The 14903-nt window shown below is 39.4% G+C and overlaps 3 protein-coding genes across 10 annotated transcripts in view; 1 reads left to right on the top strand and 2 right to left on the bottom strand.

The window, feature by feature from the left end:
- Positions 1-5438, bottom strand: part of LOC118736801 (UNC93-like protein MFSD11) — a 49465-nt gene extending 44027 nt beyond the window's left edge. The window contains exons 1-2 of one of the 3 annotated variants that reach the window (XM_036466840.1): positions 5111-5438; positions 4249-4766 (exon numbers count right to left, since the gene is read on the bottom strand). In XM_036466840.1, the coding sequence (XP_036322733.1) occupies positions 4249-4335 (87 nt within the window). In that variant the 5' untranslated portion in view covers positions 4336-4766; positions 5111-5438. Of the gene's footprint in view, positions 1-4248; positions 4767-4829 lie in introns of all 3 variants that reach the window. The other 2 variants (XM_036466838.1, XM_036466837.1) reach the window with 2 other exon arrangements.
- Positions 5439-6285: 847 nt separating this feature from the next.
- On the top strand, positions 6286-8657 carry LOC118736804 (inositol polyphosphate 1-phosphatase). Its single transcript, XM_036466843.1, has 4 exons — positions 6286-6881; positions 6948-7080; positions 7157-7288; positions 7356-8657. Exons 1-4 carry the CDS (start codon positions 6675-6677, stop codon positions 7979-7981), a joined length of 1098 nt encoding a protein of 365 aa, XP_036322736.1. The 5' UTR covers positions 6286-6674; the 3' UTR covers positions 7982-8657.
- A 454-nt stretch (positions 8658-9111) lies between these two features.
- On the bottom strand, positions 9112-14821 carry LOC118736805 (LIM and senescent cell antigen-like-containing domain protein 1). Of its 6 annotated transcripts, none has more exons than XM_036466847.1 (7): positions 14719-14821; positions 10889-11008; positions 10516-10821; positions 10285-10426; positions 10093-10209; positions 9851-9992; positions 9112-9784 (listed from the first exon to the last, which is right to left on the bottom strand). In XM_036466847.1, the coding sequence occupies exons 2-7, from the start codon at positions 10990-10992 to the stop codon at positions 9588-9590; spliced, it is 1008 nt and encodes a 335-aa protein (XP_036322740.1). In that variant the 5' UTR covers positions 10993-11008; positions 14719-14821; the 3' UTR covers positions 9112-9587. The 6 variants fall into 6 exon arrangements, with proteins under 6 accessions (XP_036322740.1, XP_036322739.1, XP_036322738.1 ...); XM_036466846.1 differs by having other exon boundaries at positions 14706-14809; XM_036466845.1 differs by lacking the exon at positions 14719-14821 and adding an exon at positions 14346-14660.
- Positions 14822-14903: the final 82 nt, after the last annotated feature.

Below are 14903 nucleotides of genomic sequence, written 5' to 3' on the forward strand. Positions count from 1 at the left end.
GTCATCAGGAGGCATCCCGTCGCTGTCCTCAGTGCGGTGTTTTGTGCAGTCTGTAGCTTCGTCCACTGCGTCCTACTAGTCCCAGGCGACCACACTGGCGCTGCGTAGTTCAGAACCGGCCGGCCTATTGCCTTGTATGTTGCCAGCAACGTTTCTTTGTCTTTGCCCCAAGTACTGCCGGCTAGCGACTTGAGGACCTTGTTGCGGCTCTGTACTTTATTGACAATAGCGGTTGAGTGCGCAGAGAAGGAGAGCAGGCTGTCGAAAGTTACTCCGAGTATTTTGGGGTTATTCACCGTCGGAATTGGTGTGTCATCGACGTGAATCCCCAGCGGTAGCCTGACCTCCTTCGTCCAGGTTGTGAACAGGGTCGCGGAGGATTTCGTAGGGGAGAGGGCTAGACACTTTGCAGTGAAGAAGCGAGAAAGTTCGGAGAGATAGCCGTTTACTTTCGAACACAGGTCATCAATTCCATTCCCAGTCGCCATAATCGAGCAATCGTCGGCATAAGAGACAATCGAGACTCCCTCTGGTGGTTGAGGGAGCTTTGAAATATAAAAGTTAAACAGTAGCGGGGAAAGGACACCACCCTGAGGAACCCCCTGTTTTATTTTTCGCTGCTTACTCGTTTTGTCTCTGAACATTACCGACGAATGTCGACCACTTAGATAATTTGCCGACCACCGTTTGAGCCTCTGTGGGAGAGAGGAGGCCTCTATATCTTCTAGTAGCGTGGAATGGCAGACGGTGTCAAACGCCTTTGACAGGTCCAACGCTACTAGAATCGTTCTCTCACAGGGACGGTTACGGTTAAGGCCACGAGTTATCTGAGTGTTTATGGCGTTAAGTGCTGTTGTTGTGCTGTGCACTTTACGGAAACCATGCTGATGCTTCGCTGGGGTCAGGTGATTTGTGAAGTACGGGAGTAGCAAGGCCTCGAGTGTCTTCGCTACCGGGGAAAGGAGTGTAATCGGACGATACGAATCTCCTTTGTTTGCAGGTTTCCCCGGTTTGAGCAGTGGGACCACTCTCCCCACCTTCCAGATGTCTGGGATGATGAGAGTGGCCATTGACAAATTGAGGACCTCCGTTAGGTACGCTACCCCCGCAGGACCCAAATTTTTCAGCATCAGCATGCATATACCGTCGGGACCCATGGCTTTGGAGGCTTTCGCCTTCCCGATGGCCACCTGAACTTCACCGCAAGTGAAAGCAAGGGGGGCACAATTTGTTGGCAGTTTGTGCAGCCTTCTGGTCACTCGACGCTTGGCTTTGTCCACCGGAGGATGCAGTATGAACTGCCGGCTAAAATAGCTCGCGCATCGCTCCGGGTCCGACGAAGCATGGTCGCCGAAGGAAATTTCGACTCTGTCGTCGTGCTTCGTCGGATTAGACAATGACCTCACGGTTGACCAAAGCTTGCTCACACCAGAGGTGAAGTTGCAAGTCTTCAGATGCTCCTCCCACTTCTTCCGCTTATGTACGTTTACAAGTTGCCGAATCTCCGCGTTGAGATCCCTGATACGGGGATCTCCGGGATCGGCCTGACGAAGGCTATCACGCTCATTTGCTAAAACGGCCGCTTCGGCAGGGAAGTTTGGACGTGGGTCCGATATGCACCCTGCCGGTATGAAGCGGGCTGCAGCAGCAGTGATAGCCCTGCGGAACTTACGTTCACCGAGGTGGACGTCGGTTGGTGTGGGGAGCGATGTGAAGGTGTTTTCAGTAAACTCCGCGTAACCTTTCCAGTCAGCTTTGGAAAAGTTGACATAGGTCCGGTGTTTGGCGGAGGCAAAGTCGGTTGGTTTATCAATCGAGATGACTATGGGTAGATGGTCTGATGCTAGAGTCAGCATAGGTCGCCACGTTATGCTGTTTATCAGACCAGCGCTGACTATTGTGATGTCTGGCGAGCTACTGCAGTTACCCATAATCCTGGTGGGTGCGTCGTCGTTCATTGTGCAGAATGTCGAATCGTCTATCTGCTCAGCCAAGTCTGTTCCCCTACGATCGTTTGACAGGCTTGAGTGCCAAAGATCGTGGTGCGCATTAAAGTCACCTACTACCATACGGTTTTCACCTCTGAGGAGCGCACCTATATCAGGGTGATATCCTGCCGGGCAGCAGGTGACAGGGGGTATGTATATATTAAATATTTCGAGCTCGACATCGCCTGACCGGATAGCGATGCCCTGACATTCTAGGGTGGTATCCCTGCGGTCGATGTCTGCTTCGATAAGACGATACTGCACGGTGTGGTGCGTGATGAACGCTAAGCCACCACCATTATCTCGCTCGCGATCTCGACGGTGCACGTTGTACCCGGCACAATTCAACAAAGTTGAATTGCTGTGCAACTTCGTCTCTTGGACCGCAGCTATTAATATACCATGCCGACACATAAAGGCGGTTATCTCCTCAATCTTGCTCTGTAGCCCGTTACAGTTGAATTGGAGGAGCTTCATGTGGTTCGGGAGACGTGTTGTGATGTGGGGTGTTAGTGAGGTGTAAGTTCTTGCCGCCGTTGGCTGTGTGTGCTGCTGGGGTGATTGCCTCCTTGTGGTGGTATTGGGGGGCGTCGCAATTGATGCCTGCGACCGGGCAGCGCAACACGGGCCCTCGAAGTTCCCCGTCCAATCTCGCGTGGTGCGCAGACCTGAACATGCCCTAAAGTGGCACCAGCCAAGGCAGGTGTTGCATTTGACTGATGTCACATTACGGAATATTCTGGTCTGACATACCGTGCAGATTGTAGGGGGAACCAAGAGTTGTTGGCGGCGGCGTGTGGGTGGTGGTGCGGTTGTGTGTGTTATGTGGTCTGTGGTGGCTGTGGTATGTTGTTGTGTTGTGGCGACTGTGTGTGGTTGCTGTGTGAGTGTGTGGGGCTGCACGGGCGGACTGTGGGTTGCCGTGGAGGCTGCTCTATTTGAGCAACAGGGGGCCACGTACGACGTGGTCCACTGTCTGTGTGTCCGTAATCCCGAGCAGACCCTGAGGTGACTCCACCCCTCGCAGGCATTACACTTGACTGAGGTGGAGTTGTGGTGTAAACGTCTTCGGCATACACAGCAGGTGTATATTTCTGGCCCAGGGTTTGACTCGATGCCAGCCCTGAGTAGGAGAATGCGTAGTGAATGTTGCCCTATGGACGGACAACTTCTGAGATACTTCGCCGACCTAAACGGGGTTAGATCGCCGAAACAACAGCCCTTGGTCGGGTGAAACCCGAGTCATTCCGGTACGTAGAACCGGCTGTCGTGGGAATGACTGTCTATGGTACTTACTTCTGGTGCTTAATCGGTCTGATATCTGTATCTGATCGCTTCTGGCAATCGTTCCTCTTCATCAGCCAAAGGTAGACAGTTATGTCATTCGCTTATTAGGCTGTAACGATTTGCAAATGCATTCCGGTGTAAGTAAGAGACCATATAAGTGTCAAGGGTACCAATGGACATAGACCGTTTTGCAGTATCACCGACGATATGTTTTCATGTACATAAGAATGTATATTTACAGGACCTGCGTATTTATCTATGTACTTGCATAGTTAAGAGTGGTGGAGAGCAAGAAAAATGAAATACGGATGCAGTACTGGCAGTTATCAGTTTTCTTAGAATATGTCCTATAAAATAGTATTAATAATTAAAATGTTATTAGCATTTTTCTGCAATACATTTAACAATTTTAATTACATACATTCAGTCGTACTCGAAGATTAAGTTTATTCACCAATTTCTGAAATATTGAATTGTTCAACCCATTCTTAAATTGGGCGTTCTTCAACTATTTGCTGAGATTGGGCGATCTTCCACTTAGCGAACGATACATAGTAGGTAACATATAATAGGTACACATGTATACAAGCTTAACTTATATAACTTGTTACTAATATATATTTCAAACTCCAGCTTTGTTCAAAGTTGCATCAAAAACTTATATAGCTATATAACTTATAAAGAATTTCTACAGCATCAAATTAGAGTTGCAGCTTTTTATAAAAAACTAGGGGACTGAAATTTGTGTTAAGTTGTTTTCAATTATTCCGTAAAGAAACCAAAAATTTTACCTAAGGCATTTCTTTATTAAGGCAACAATATTTGTATGCATATGTTATGTAGGTATAGCGACAGACAACACATTTAACGTCCTCACTGTATGTCAAGGATGCGCGCAATTAAAGTCAAGGATATAATACATATGTATGTCCATATGAAAAAGTTAGTTAAAGCAACTACAACACATTCTTACCTCAATGTTACCCATAGTTTGGAAGGCCGTGAATACGAACATAAAGCCGAAGCCCAATATTATGACATTGACGAACTTTAAATCCATGTTTCAGATGGTGTGTTGTGCTTGTGGTTGTATTAAAAACTTAATTTAAATGCAAAATTATTGTGCAGGACGTTAGCTTCAGCGAACGTTACGTCGTTAAATCACTTTTATATTTATTTTATTTAGTAGTTTTTGGGTGGTTATGGTGGTGGGTCGGTTACAATTCGTGCGTGCGAACAAAAACTTGGTATATCTAGAGGCACACAAAACCGTACGCCCAGTAGAAACTACCTCCACTTCCGCAAAAGATGTCCTCGTTCGCCCACAAAACACAATTCCGTTTCAATGTTAAGGCAAAATGCTTACAACCGATATTTTAGTATAAATTTAATGCATATGTGTGTTTAATACGGGCAGACTATAGTGTATTCGAAATATCAAGCTATGGCGTCAGTGTTTATGAGTTTGTAATGCTTAGCTGATTAAACCTCCTAAACGAAGCAAGTAGAAATTGTATAGTCTCTTTTAAAGTCACACCATAAAATACGACAGACAGCTTTAACAACGTGGGTGTACAATTGCAAGTGATCGGCGAGTGGGCGGTAACTGCTCAGCGGGTATTAGCTCATGCCAATCTTTGATGGAGGCAATTTACTTTCTTTCATTTATCACTTATAGATGTTAAAACACATTATTTGTGCGAAAATAATGTATTAGAATTGTGGGAATATATGTATAAGGTATTAAAGCAATATTAAAATAGAAACACAGATTACATAGCGCCCGATATGAAAATAAATTCCAGTGCTTATGAAGTTGGCGAACAGGCGTTTACCAGCAGTAATATACACAAAATTAACTGAACCGACGCTGACAAAGAACGACGCAGTAGTTACGTTTTAAGCGACGTTGTCAGTAGGCGAAAGCAAAATGAGAACTGGAATCAGAAGCTCCAATTCTGATATGAAGCTGCTCCAAACGCAGAGACTGCCACGAGAGCGTCTACGCACACATTTCCACAAAGGCTTGTACGAAGAAGAGCGATAAGAGGCGATTGTGCGCTGTAACTTTGTGTTTTGGTGGTTAAAAGTTGCCTTGTCTGATGGGGGCCGCAAATCATCAGCCCCATGGTATGGTTTTGGAGGATTGTATAAAAACAAAAATACCGACAAATCTTGTTTCAAAATACACATCGAAAAGTAAATAGAAAGCAATCAAAAGTGAGAAGAAAATGTTTCCGAACACTTCCTAAATTGAGGTTACCAGACTACGCTTTAGAGAAGGCTTATAGACTAATGCTGAAACTAGTGGGGAACGTAAAGCCGCTGGTACGTAAACTCGAGTCAGCTTACCACCGAATGTCTGATGAGGAAATTGCAGCATTATTGCATCAGCACTGACCGTCAGGTGACCGGTCATTTGCCAGTAAGATTTCTTGTAGGGCAAAATACATCGGCGACCAAAATCAAAATTTTTGGATTTTACACAGACCGTCTGTGCAGACATAAAACGGCGAAATGACATGGTCTTCGCATCGCGGTGTATGTACTGTGTAGTGCATTTTGCTCATTATCAGAGGGCGATGTAAATGTAAACTCAGCAATCCAGAATTTTTCTGGAGTTGTAGTCCGTAACTTAGATATTCTCACACGGTACAGTATTACGATTGATTTATGTCAAGACGCTAAAAGTTAATCCATTTAGACTTATGTACAGTTTACGAAAGTTCAATACGGCAACTTTTCAATTATTGGGTGAAATAAAAGAAGGTAAGGTCTTTGGATTTACCTTCTTTGGGAATATCACGCAGGTCCTATTGCCAGCTGCTATCATGTCTAACCGCAATATAAAATCTTTATAAATTTTACATCTGGCATCTTGACTTGGATCAAATTCAGTGTTGTGTAAGATCAAATATTCTTAAAAAAAATTAATTACAAAATGTTACATACATTATGTGATGCTAGATTAAAGTTATATGATATTTGAAAACCAAACATGAAATTGATGTTTATAAATCTTTCGATTCAATGTTAATTAACTTTAACTTCCGATCATTGTCCAACACTTTTGTGGTCGCCTAAAAACGGACTATAGTTTTCTACGAATGTAAAAGGTTGTACAAATCAGGGCTATTTTAAAGGAAACACTGTGCCGCATATACAAATTTATACAATTCGGTGCTAATATTTTTATAAACAAAAACTAAAACAGTGAAGAGGACATATACATATAAAAAAAACCGCATACAAAATACACACAATAATAAAAAGTGATTCGTCAAGGCCACTCGTTCGAACGAATTGTATACCCGCTAATTGAATTAAGCCAAGCATTACTTCAGATTTTCATACACATAACCACTGCCGTTTCCGGAATAAAATTGACAAAAAAAAAAAATGGAGCCACATCTTCTACAGCAACTCATCAACGCAGCTGAGAAGGCAGCCAATATTGCGCGTGTCTGCCGTTCCAATGAAGCTCTGCTTAAGTTGTTGGTGCAGGAAAAAACTGGACCGGATGCGAATGCCCGCTTTGAACACGATTTTAAAACCCTCGCTGATGTGCTAATTCAAGAAACTATCAAACACGATATTTGTGAGTTGGTAAGTAACATCTAATGGTGTATTAATAAAGATATTTAATATATCCTTCCCCTGTTTCTACCCTAGTTTCCTGCCATGCGGGAAGGCATTAAAGGTGAAGAGTCGCCAAACTTCACCAATGTAGAGGGAGAGTCAGTGACTATTGTAGTGGGCGAAACGGCAGAGGAAACAGCGCAGTGTCTGGCAGCGATACTAAATGGTAAGTATTTGCATTTTTCACATTTGTCTTTTGTATGTACATATGTATATATTAATGCAAGTTTTTTACGTTGCAGCTGAAGCAGCGGAAATACTTGCTAGTGAAGTACATCGCGATGTAGCATACGAAGAAGAGGTTCTTGGCGAAATACCAGCACTGCCAGCAGACCTAGATTATAGCAATTTGGGTATTTGGATAGATCCAATTGGCAAGTATATGAGATTTTTGGTTATAACTTTCTGGTCTAACCAGGCAACACTCTTCTTTATCACCAGATGGCACTGCTGAGTATATTTCAGGGGATACCATTTTCACAGACTTCCCAGGTATAACTTCAACCGGCTTAGACTGTGTAACCGTGCTGGTTGGCGTGTACGATCGCACGACTGGTGAGCCTGTTATAGGAGTTGTATCGCAGCCCTTCCATAATAAATTAGACGAAAATGTATATCGTTCGCTAGTGTTTTGGGGTATTTGTTTACCGGAATTGCATGCGAACAATTGTCAATTTGAGCGACCAACGCGTGACAATCGGTTAGGCATATTCTCCAGCTCTGAGAATGGTGATATTCTTCAACGCATCATGGATTTAGGCTATGAGTTCGCATTTGCCGCTGGCGCTGGTCATAAAGCAGTAAAAGTGATCACCTGGGAAGTAGATTTGTATTTGCTGAGTAAGGGTTCCACATTCAAATGGGACACTTGCGCACCACAAGCTATATTGCGATCTTTAGGCGGTAATATTTTTAGTTATCGCGCAAGCATCAACGAATGCAAACCAATAGCATTAAGCTATCTGGAGGAGGGCGAGGAAATTGAAAACCTTAAATGCAATAAAGATGGTTTGATTGCCGTGCGTGATGTTAGCTTAATCGACGAATTGTTGGCAAAATTTAAGTAATAAGGGGAAGAGTTTAAAATATATTAAATACATACATACATATATGTATGAGGTTAACAAGATTTTGAAGGAGGTAAGGAGAAGCTAAAATTCTCAAATACGTTATCATGTTTTAATTCACTTTCGCCTTGTACTCCAATATAAATGCATTTCGGTAAGACTATTTTGTAATTAGTTTTAAAATTTTCTAGTACATACAACCTATGTACTCTGTGGCGTCGTATATGGAGGTTATGTTAAACATTACGATTTAAGTAATAAGTGCAATCTTAAACATGAATTTTAGCTGCTTAATGTGAGGTGGTTGTTATCGAGCTTGCTTGTGTTTATTTTTTGTAAGCTGTTAGACTATAACATACATAGTTCAGTATGTTTATTTAACCAACTTTTTAATGAAGTATGCATGTATCTATTATGGCTGATGTTCAAGAGTTTTTGAACAGTAAATATACTACCCTGACCACTTTTAGTGCATACATGCCACACTTTAAGTTCAGAAATATTTCAAAAAGCATGGGTGGTATATACTTAGCAAATATTAAATTCATAGCAGACAATTGAAAGTATTTGTATCTTCCAACGTGGAACCACGATTCTTCCACTTTTAATTGATCTTAGAAAAGTACTCGAATATCAATATTTTTAGCAATTAAGCACTTTGCCCACAATAGCCCAATTTAAATATTGTTAAAATATTTTACTCTATTTATTGTTTTGTTACGTCCATTATACAATTAAATAAACTTCTACACTCTTTACTATAGAACATGACCGATACACAAAAAGAAATTAAAAAGAAACACTAATTAATTGTAATAAATGTAAAATAAATTATTTTTCGCAATGCTCTGTGGTTTCACGGCAAAGCTGCGTACATACATTTTTATGTTTATTATTTAGTTAGCTGCGGAATAGTTTTAAATACATTTAATAACAACAGACGTACTTGAAAAAATGTTAATAATTAAGAGCAATATATCTAATCTTTATAAAACTATTTATTCAAATTGTTCATTAAATATCAAATGGCTGAGCAAAAGACAGCAGCGTACAATCCTACAGGGAAAGGACAAAAAGAAGGGCACTAAAAAAACCACAACGCAAAATTAATAAGATGAAGACTTAAAAAGTTATTTTGTAGATACGGTGGCAGTAGTAACTTTTCGCCTTATCTGTAAAGGTTTAGTTTTATTCGGATATGTTGGCATTTACAGTACACTTATGTTTTAAATAAATTGTAATGGAAGCTGTTTTTATGTGTATTCTTTTCAGTCCTCTGCGTAACTGCTGCTGTACTTTACATATGTATAAATAATATTGACTATTTTTTCTTTTACTCTGTACGCATAAATATTTGCGTTTGTGCTTATAATTTATAAATTAGACTGTGGCTATTACAGTATGTTGTTACGTAATATAAATATGAAATTTGTAGGCACTTAATTAAGTTATTCGTAATGGTGAAAGGAATAATCTTCGATTTGAAAATATCGTATATGCTTGGCTCTCTGACTTCCCTGCCGCATTCCGCGCACAGTAATTTTTGCAGATTAGAAGTCTGCATTTTCAAAATATATTCTCAATATAGACAATAAAAGGCGAGCACTTAAAAGTTCTTCTTCATGGACATTTCGTGGGCCTTGCGCAAACGTTGCCTTAATTCGCTTGGAAAACGTTCGTAGCATTTCTTGCAAACGGGCTTCTCATCGTATTCGTAAAATTTGGATTTCTGCGTCATTTTCATATCACAAACGGAGCAAGCGAAATGATGCACACACCAAGCTTTATTGAGTGCAGTGAATACTATAATTAAGCCAAATCAAAAATATTAGTATATTGTGCATGTCAGCCAAAATTGTATAAAATTACCATCGCCTGCTATGACTTGATTGCAAACGAAGCATAAATTGCCGAACAATTGGTGGTAATGTGTCTCACAATAGGCCAAACCGCGCTTTTCGTAATGCCGATGGCCCAAGAATGGTTTTTCGCATTTGGCGCACACAAAATGCTATAAAAAAAACGCACAATAAGAAAACAACGAAATATGAACGTTATAGCTTTGTTAAAAAATACGAAGTTGTGAAAATAAAATAAAATTAAAAATTCACCTCCACATGCCAATGCTTGCCTAAAGCGGTGACAACTCGTTCCTCGATCGGACGTCGGCATGCACCACAAATCGGTATACCCATCTTGTCGTGACAGCGTAAGCAATACAATTCGTTCTAAAGATATTAACAAAAAATGGAAATACTAGCAGATGTATATGCGTGTGTAATAGTGTAGCCTCAGGTCCTTACCATATCGTTGGCCGTTAAGCCCGGTCGGCTCTTGACTTCACGTGCTGTCGAGTCCAGCTCCACACCACAGGCAGTGCAGTTAAAATGATAGCCGTGATAGACTTCGCCACGAAAACGCAAGGGCGCGTCGTCTATTACGCCGCTGCAATTATGCAGAAATTCGTAAATTTTTAAAATACTTCAAACACAAAAGAAAGCCTTTACTCTCTTCAGCAATTGCATTCAACTTACTGACACTTATGGCACATATAACGACCCGTAATCTCGGCCTTCACTTTGGCATTGCACTCATGGCATAAGGCACGATTCTGATTGCGTATAAAGCCGGTATCGGCCAACTCTTTGGCACACATTTGGCAGCGGAAGCACTGTGGATGCCAGCTAGCGCCCATTGCTTTGATAACACGTCCAATTACGAACTCGCCACACTTATTGCAACACGGTGCGAAAAGCACATGGAAATCACGCTCACAGTATTTACGTCCTTCGAATTCGTAGAAGATGCCATCTTCAAAAGGTCGGAAGCATTGCGCACAGCTGCAACAAAACAGGAAGTATTTAAATAATAAAAGTGTATGATTTTATTTTGTGGTTTACAACTTACACAAAACACTGGGTGTGCCAGAGTTCACCGTTCGAGTTGACGATCTTCTCGTTGGGCTCGAATCCGTCCGCACAGCGGGCACAATGCATAGCAGCTAGCGACATGTCAGCTGCTTGTACTCTAAAAAGAAAAAAAATTTATATATTTGTTGTTATCCTTTCACAGGAAATTCGAGTCAATTATTGAATTATTATACTTTATAAGTTACATTTTTATTTTTGAAGGCATATTTAATGTTTGAAATTCTTAAATGTTCACTTTTAACGTTTAGTCTACACTAAACTGATAAGTAACTTCGCCGACACCGACAAGTCTTGAAAACTCTTTTTTATCGTTTGTTTCTTTATTTTCCACATGCTAAGTGATTCATTTGTATTCCCTTCGCATACGAAATACTTATGGTATTCACAAGTGACCGACCTTCAACTTTGTGTAAAAATATTTTTTGATAAGCTTCTACATATGTAAATACATACATTTATTTTATCAATAAAAAAAAAAACCGCGTCACTTCCTAAAAATAAATATATGTGCATACTTATGTATTTATGCCTCAACGATAATTTTTGGGTATGGACTTATGCATTGCTGGAGTTTATAAGCAATTGCTTAACTTAAGCTTAAGCAACTTAAGTTACCTAAGTGCTGTTGTAATAGCACGTTGTTCCGTTTAGTGTTTGTAGAAGTACCTAGATATGTACATACATATATGATGATCCTTGACCGTAACTCATAGTGTCCGTAAGCGTAAGTTGTTGATTAACTTCGGACCACGGCGATAGCAAAATAAAAATAATACGCCTTACATCGAATGCAAAGTATAGTCTGTTTTTAGCCCCTTTATGCTTATGCTTTTTTTCATTTCTTCAAGTTCATCAAGGTAAGGTGACTCCTCTGTCGGGTTGCGGATTTCATACCAAGAAGCTAAGCTTCACAATATACATACCTATATTTTGTTTAAAATGTGTAACCGCTATAATCGGATCTTCACTATGATATTATTTAAAAAGTTGCCTTTTATTTTGGACGACGACTACTTTTACCTGTTTTTTTTTTTGTTTAATAGAGCTTTGATAAACAATGAAATATGTATATTATGCAAAGATTAATGTACAAATATGAGCAATTGCATCACTACCATGAACACCAACTAACCACCAGGTGATTTTAATAATTTATGAAAATATTTTGAATTTCGCTTGCGTTTCTAAACCGAAAGTTGTTCGCCCACAGATCACATAGAAACTAAATCAGGGCAAACTGAAGGTGCGCTACTAAAATGGATAACGGCCGTGTGCTGCACGGAATGGCGTGACCATCGAGAATATTGCAAATAGAAAATACAACTCGCTCAATGTGTCAAAGCTTTGCGGTAGACAGATGGTGGCAAGCGCGCTCCATATTCAAATGAAGCCTTTATTACTCGCATTCACATAAGTATATATATACATATGATTGTGAGCTCCAACATAATTTATTGCAATTCAGTGACATAAAAAGGGCAGCTATATGTATGGGTACAATGTCATATAGTTATATGCATATGCATATGTATACAATCATACATAGTACGTGTACTTTGTGTATCCATTTGTAAAGACATTGATGTGACTCCCCGTCAGAAAGAAGATTTCGGTCTCACCTACTTATGGTATACATATGAATGCATATTTGTACATACTGCGGTTATGCCTGTGGGGAGATTACTCACAAATTGGCAGAAGTTCAAAGAATTTAAAAACATATTTTTTCTCAGACTGACGATGTACATATATATGTATGTATGTTCATGTTTAATGTATTAGGGCTGGGAGGTCTATCCGGTTATTCGAATCGGGGACCGTAACGGTTATGATCTTTATATTAAAAACTAAGATTAAATTTTTAAAATTGTATTTATATTTTTTAATTTATGAATTTTATTTCTTCGATTTTTCTTTAACCTTTATTTTCAGTTTTATTTATCATCATCGAGGCGAATTAATATAAGGTGATAGCAGGCGTACACAAATAAAAATTTACACGTATTTTGGTCTTGCTTTGGCGGCATAATTATATAAATTCGCCTTGATCATCATATATAATTTTAAAGTCAAAAATGCAGACATAATTTTCTCGGTAAAAATGATCGAAAAAATAAAAATCCAAAATTTTACGATTGTTATTGATTTAAGAAATAATGATTTAAAAATACTGATATTTAATAGTTATTTTCGGTCTCGTGATTAAAAAATTCTAATATCCGGATAACAAAATGAACGGAAATTATTTATCCGGATATCCGGATTTTCGATACCAATTATTTGCGTAGTAATGAGTGTACTATAATTTATTTTGCAACACAGTAGAGAACAATTTTACTAATCTCTTCAAAACTTCTAGAATATCCGGATATAAACAGAATATACGGGTGTACGAATATCCGAACGGATATGCGAATATATGGATAGCCTAGTATATGTATATGTATGTATGTACACACATGTAGATGTATACATGCATCAAGAATAATATGCATGTAGGATTATATCATGTCATGTTTGGCTTTAATTAAATAACAATCAAACTCGCAGTGAAGGCGTTTGTAGTACATATAGCCTTCAGTTATGTGAATATAGTTTACTTAAATATACCGCTCTCACATCCCCTTTTACGTTCCTGCCGTTAGGACTAACTACTCATCTTTTGCGCCTATTTTTCGAGGCCTTGTGGAATTTAACAATATCTCAAAGAGCTTAGATATCGACTTTTCGTTTCCAAGAAGTCTTTTTAAATCAACTCTTGAAACCTATTTTCGTAATTGTACATATACTAGTCACCGTTAATACTTTTTAGCCTACATCTAGTCTGTAAGATTGTAAATCATAGACTGAATAAAGATGAATATGAATATGAATAAATAGGTTTTATACTTCCAGCCAAACATTTAGTGTTTGAAAGCAACGATTTTTTTTATACGATCAATGAATGATCCAAGCACATGTAGCCAAATCCATTTGGTTTTATTTTTATGTTTGTAGGTATGTAGCAATTTGCGTACATATGTATGAATATCCATAGTAAAAAAATTAAGATACTTGGCTATAAATAGAATTTTGTGTTGGTGGATGACGTCATTGATGAGCAAATACATCTGGGGTGGGCAAGCGTTTTAATTAGAGATTGCGTTCACAAGCCTTTGCTGCTACTATGTCCATTGAAATTTGAAAATTATGTGTAAGTGTATTAAAAATAGTGCATTCTATGCTGCGGAATTTTCAATTATACACTACAATACAGTGCACCAGTACATACTACCAAGCTTTTTGACGTGGGCGTCATTCATAATAAGCAAATGAATGAAATCGATTGGAATGCAGACACCGAACTAAGTTGGTTTGATGTTTGTTGGTGCTCCAATTTACAAGGTTAAACCTGTTATGATCTGGTATTAAGACGTATGTTATAAATGGCTTACTGAACGGGCGGCATATTGGGCGTTTACTAATTGCAATAATGCACGCTTGTTCCAAATGTATGCACTTGTTTTCTAAGCACTTGGCGCTACACAACTAACACACAGCACGTTTGTATTTCAACTACTTTCCATACGATTTCGGAATGACCGATTGCTAAATTGCTAGTGTTGGCTGAATATTGGTAAGAGCCCACTCGCGATCTTCGCTTTTAACCCCAAATTAGGCAAATCAAGATTTTTATGTTTCCGCTGTCTTTCCCAATTCAAGAGGATGTCGACTGCTTCTCTGCCACTGTTGCTTGTAGAAATTCCGCACTTAACTTACTTTGGTTTTAACTTATTTACACAAGTTTCATTTACCTGTTGCACTTACTATCAATTCTTTAATTTTGCTGACCCAAATTGCAAAAAAACAGAGAGATATTTCCAAAAATTGAACAACACGAATGAAATCAAAGCAGACAATGAAAAAATTGTCAAATTGACAAGATGAGCTCAGGTGAAAATAATGCTGCCACCTGAGCTATAGATTTAATTCAGCGCCACCTGTTGGAAAAA

This window comes from Rhagoletis pomonella, unplaced genomic scaffold, assembly GCF_013731165.1.
Source record: "Rhagoletis pomonella isolate Grant_MI unplaced genomic scaffold, Rhpom_1.0 Rhpom_scaffold_00004, whole genome shotgun sequence".
NCBI lineage: Eukaryota > Metazoa > Arthropoda > Insecta > Diptera > Tephritidae > Rhagoletis > Rhagoletis pomonella.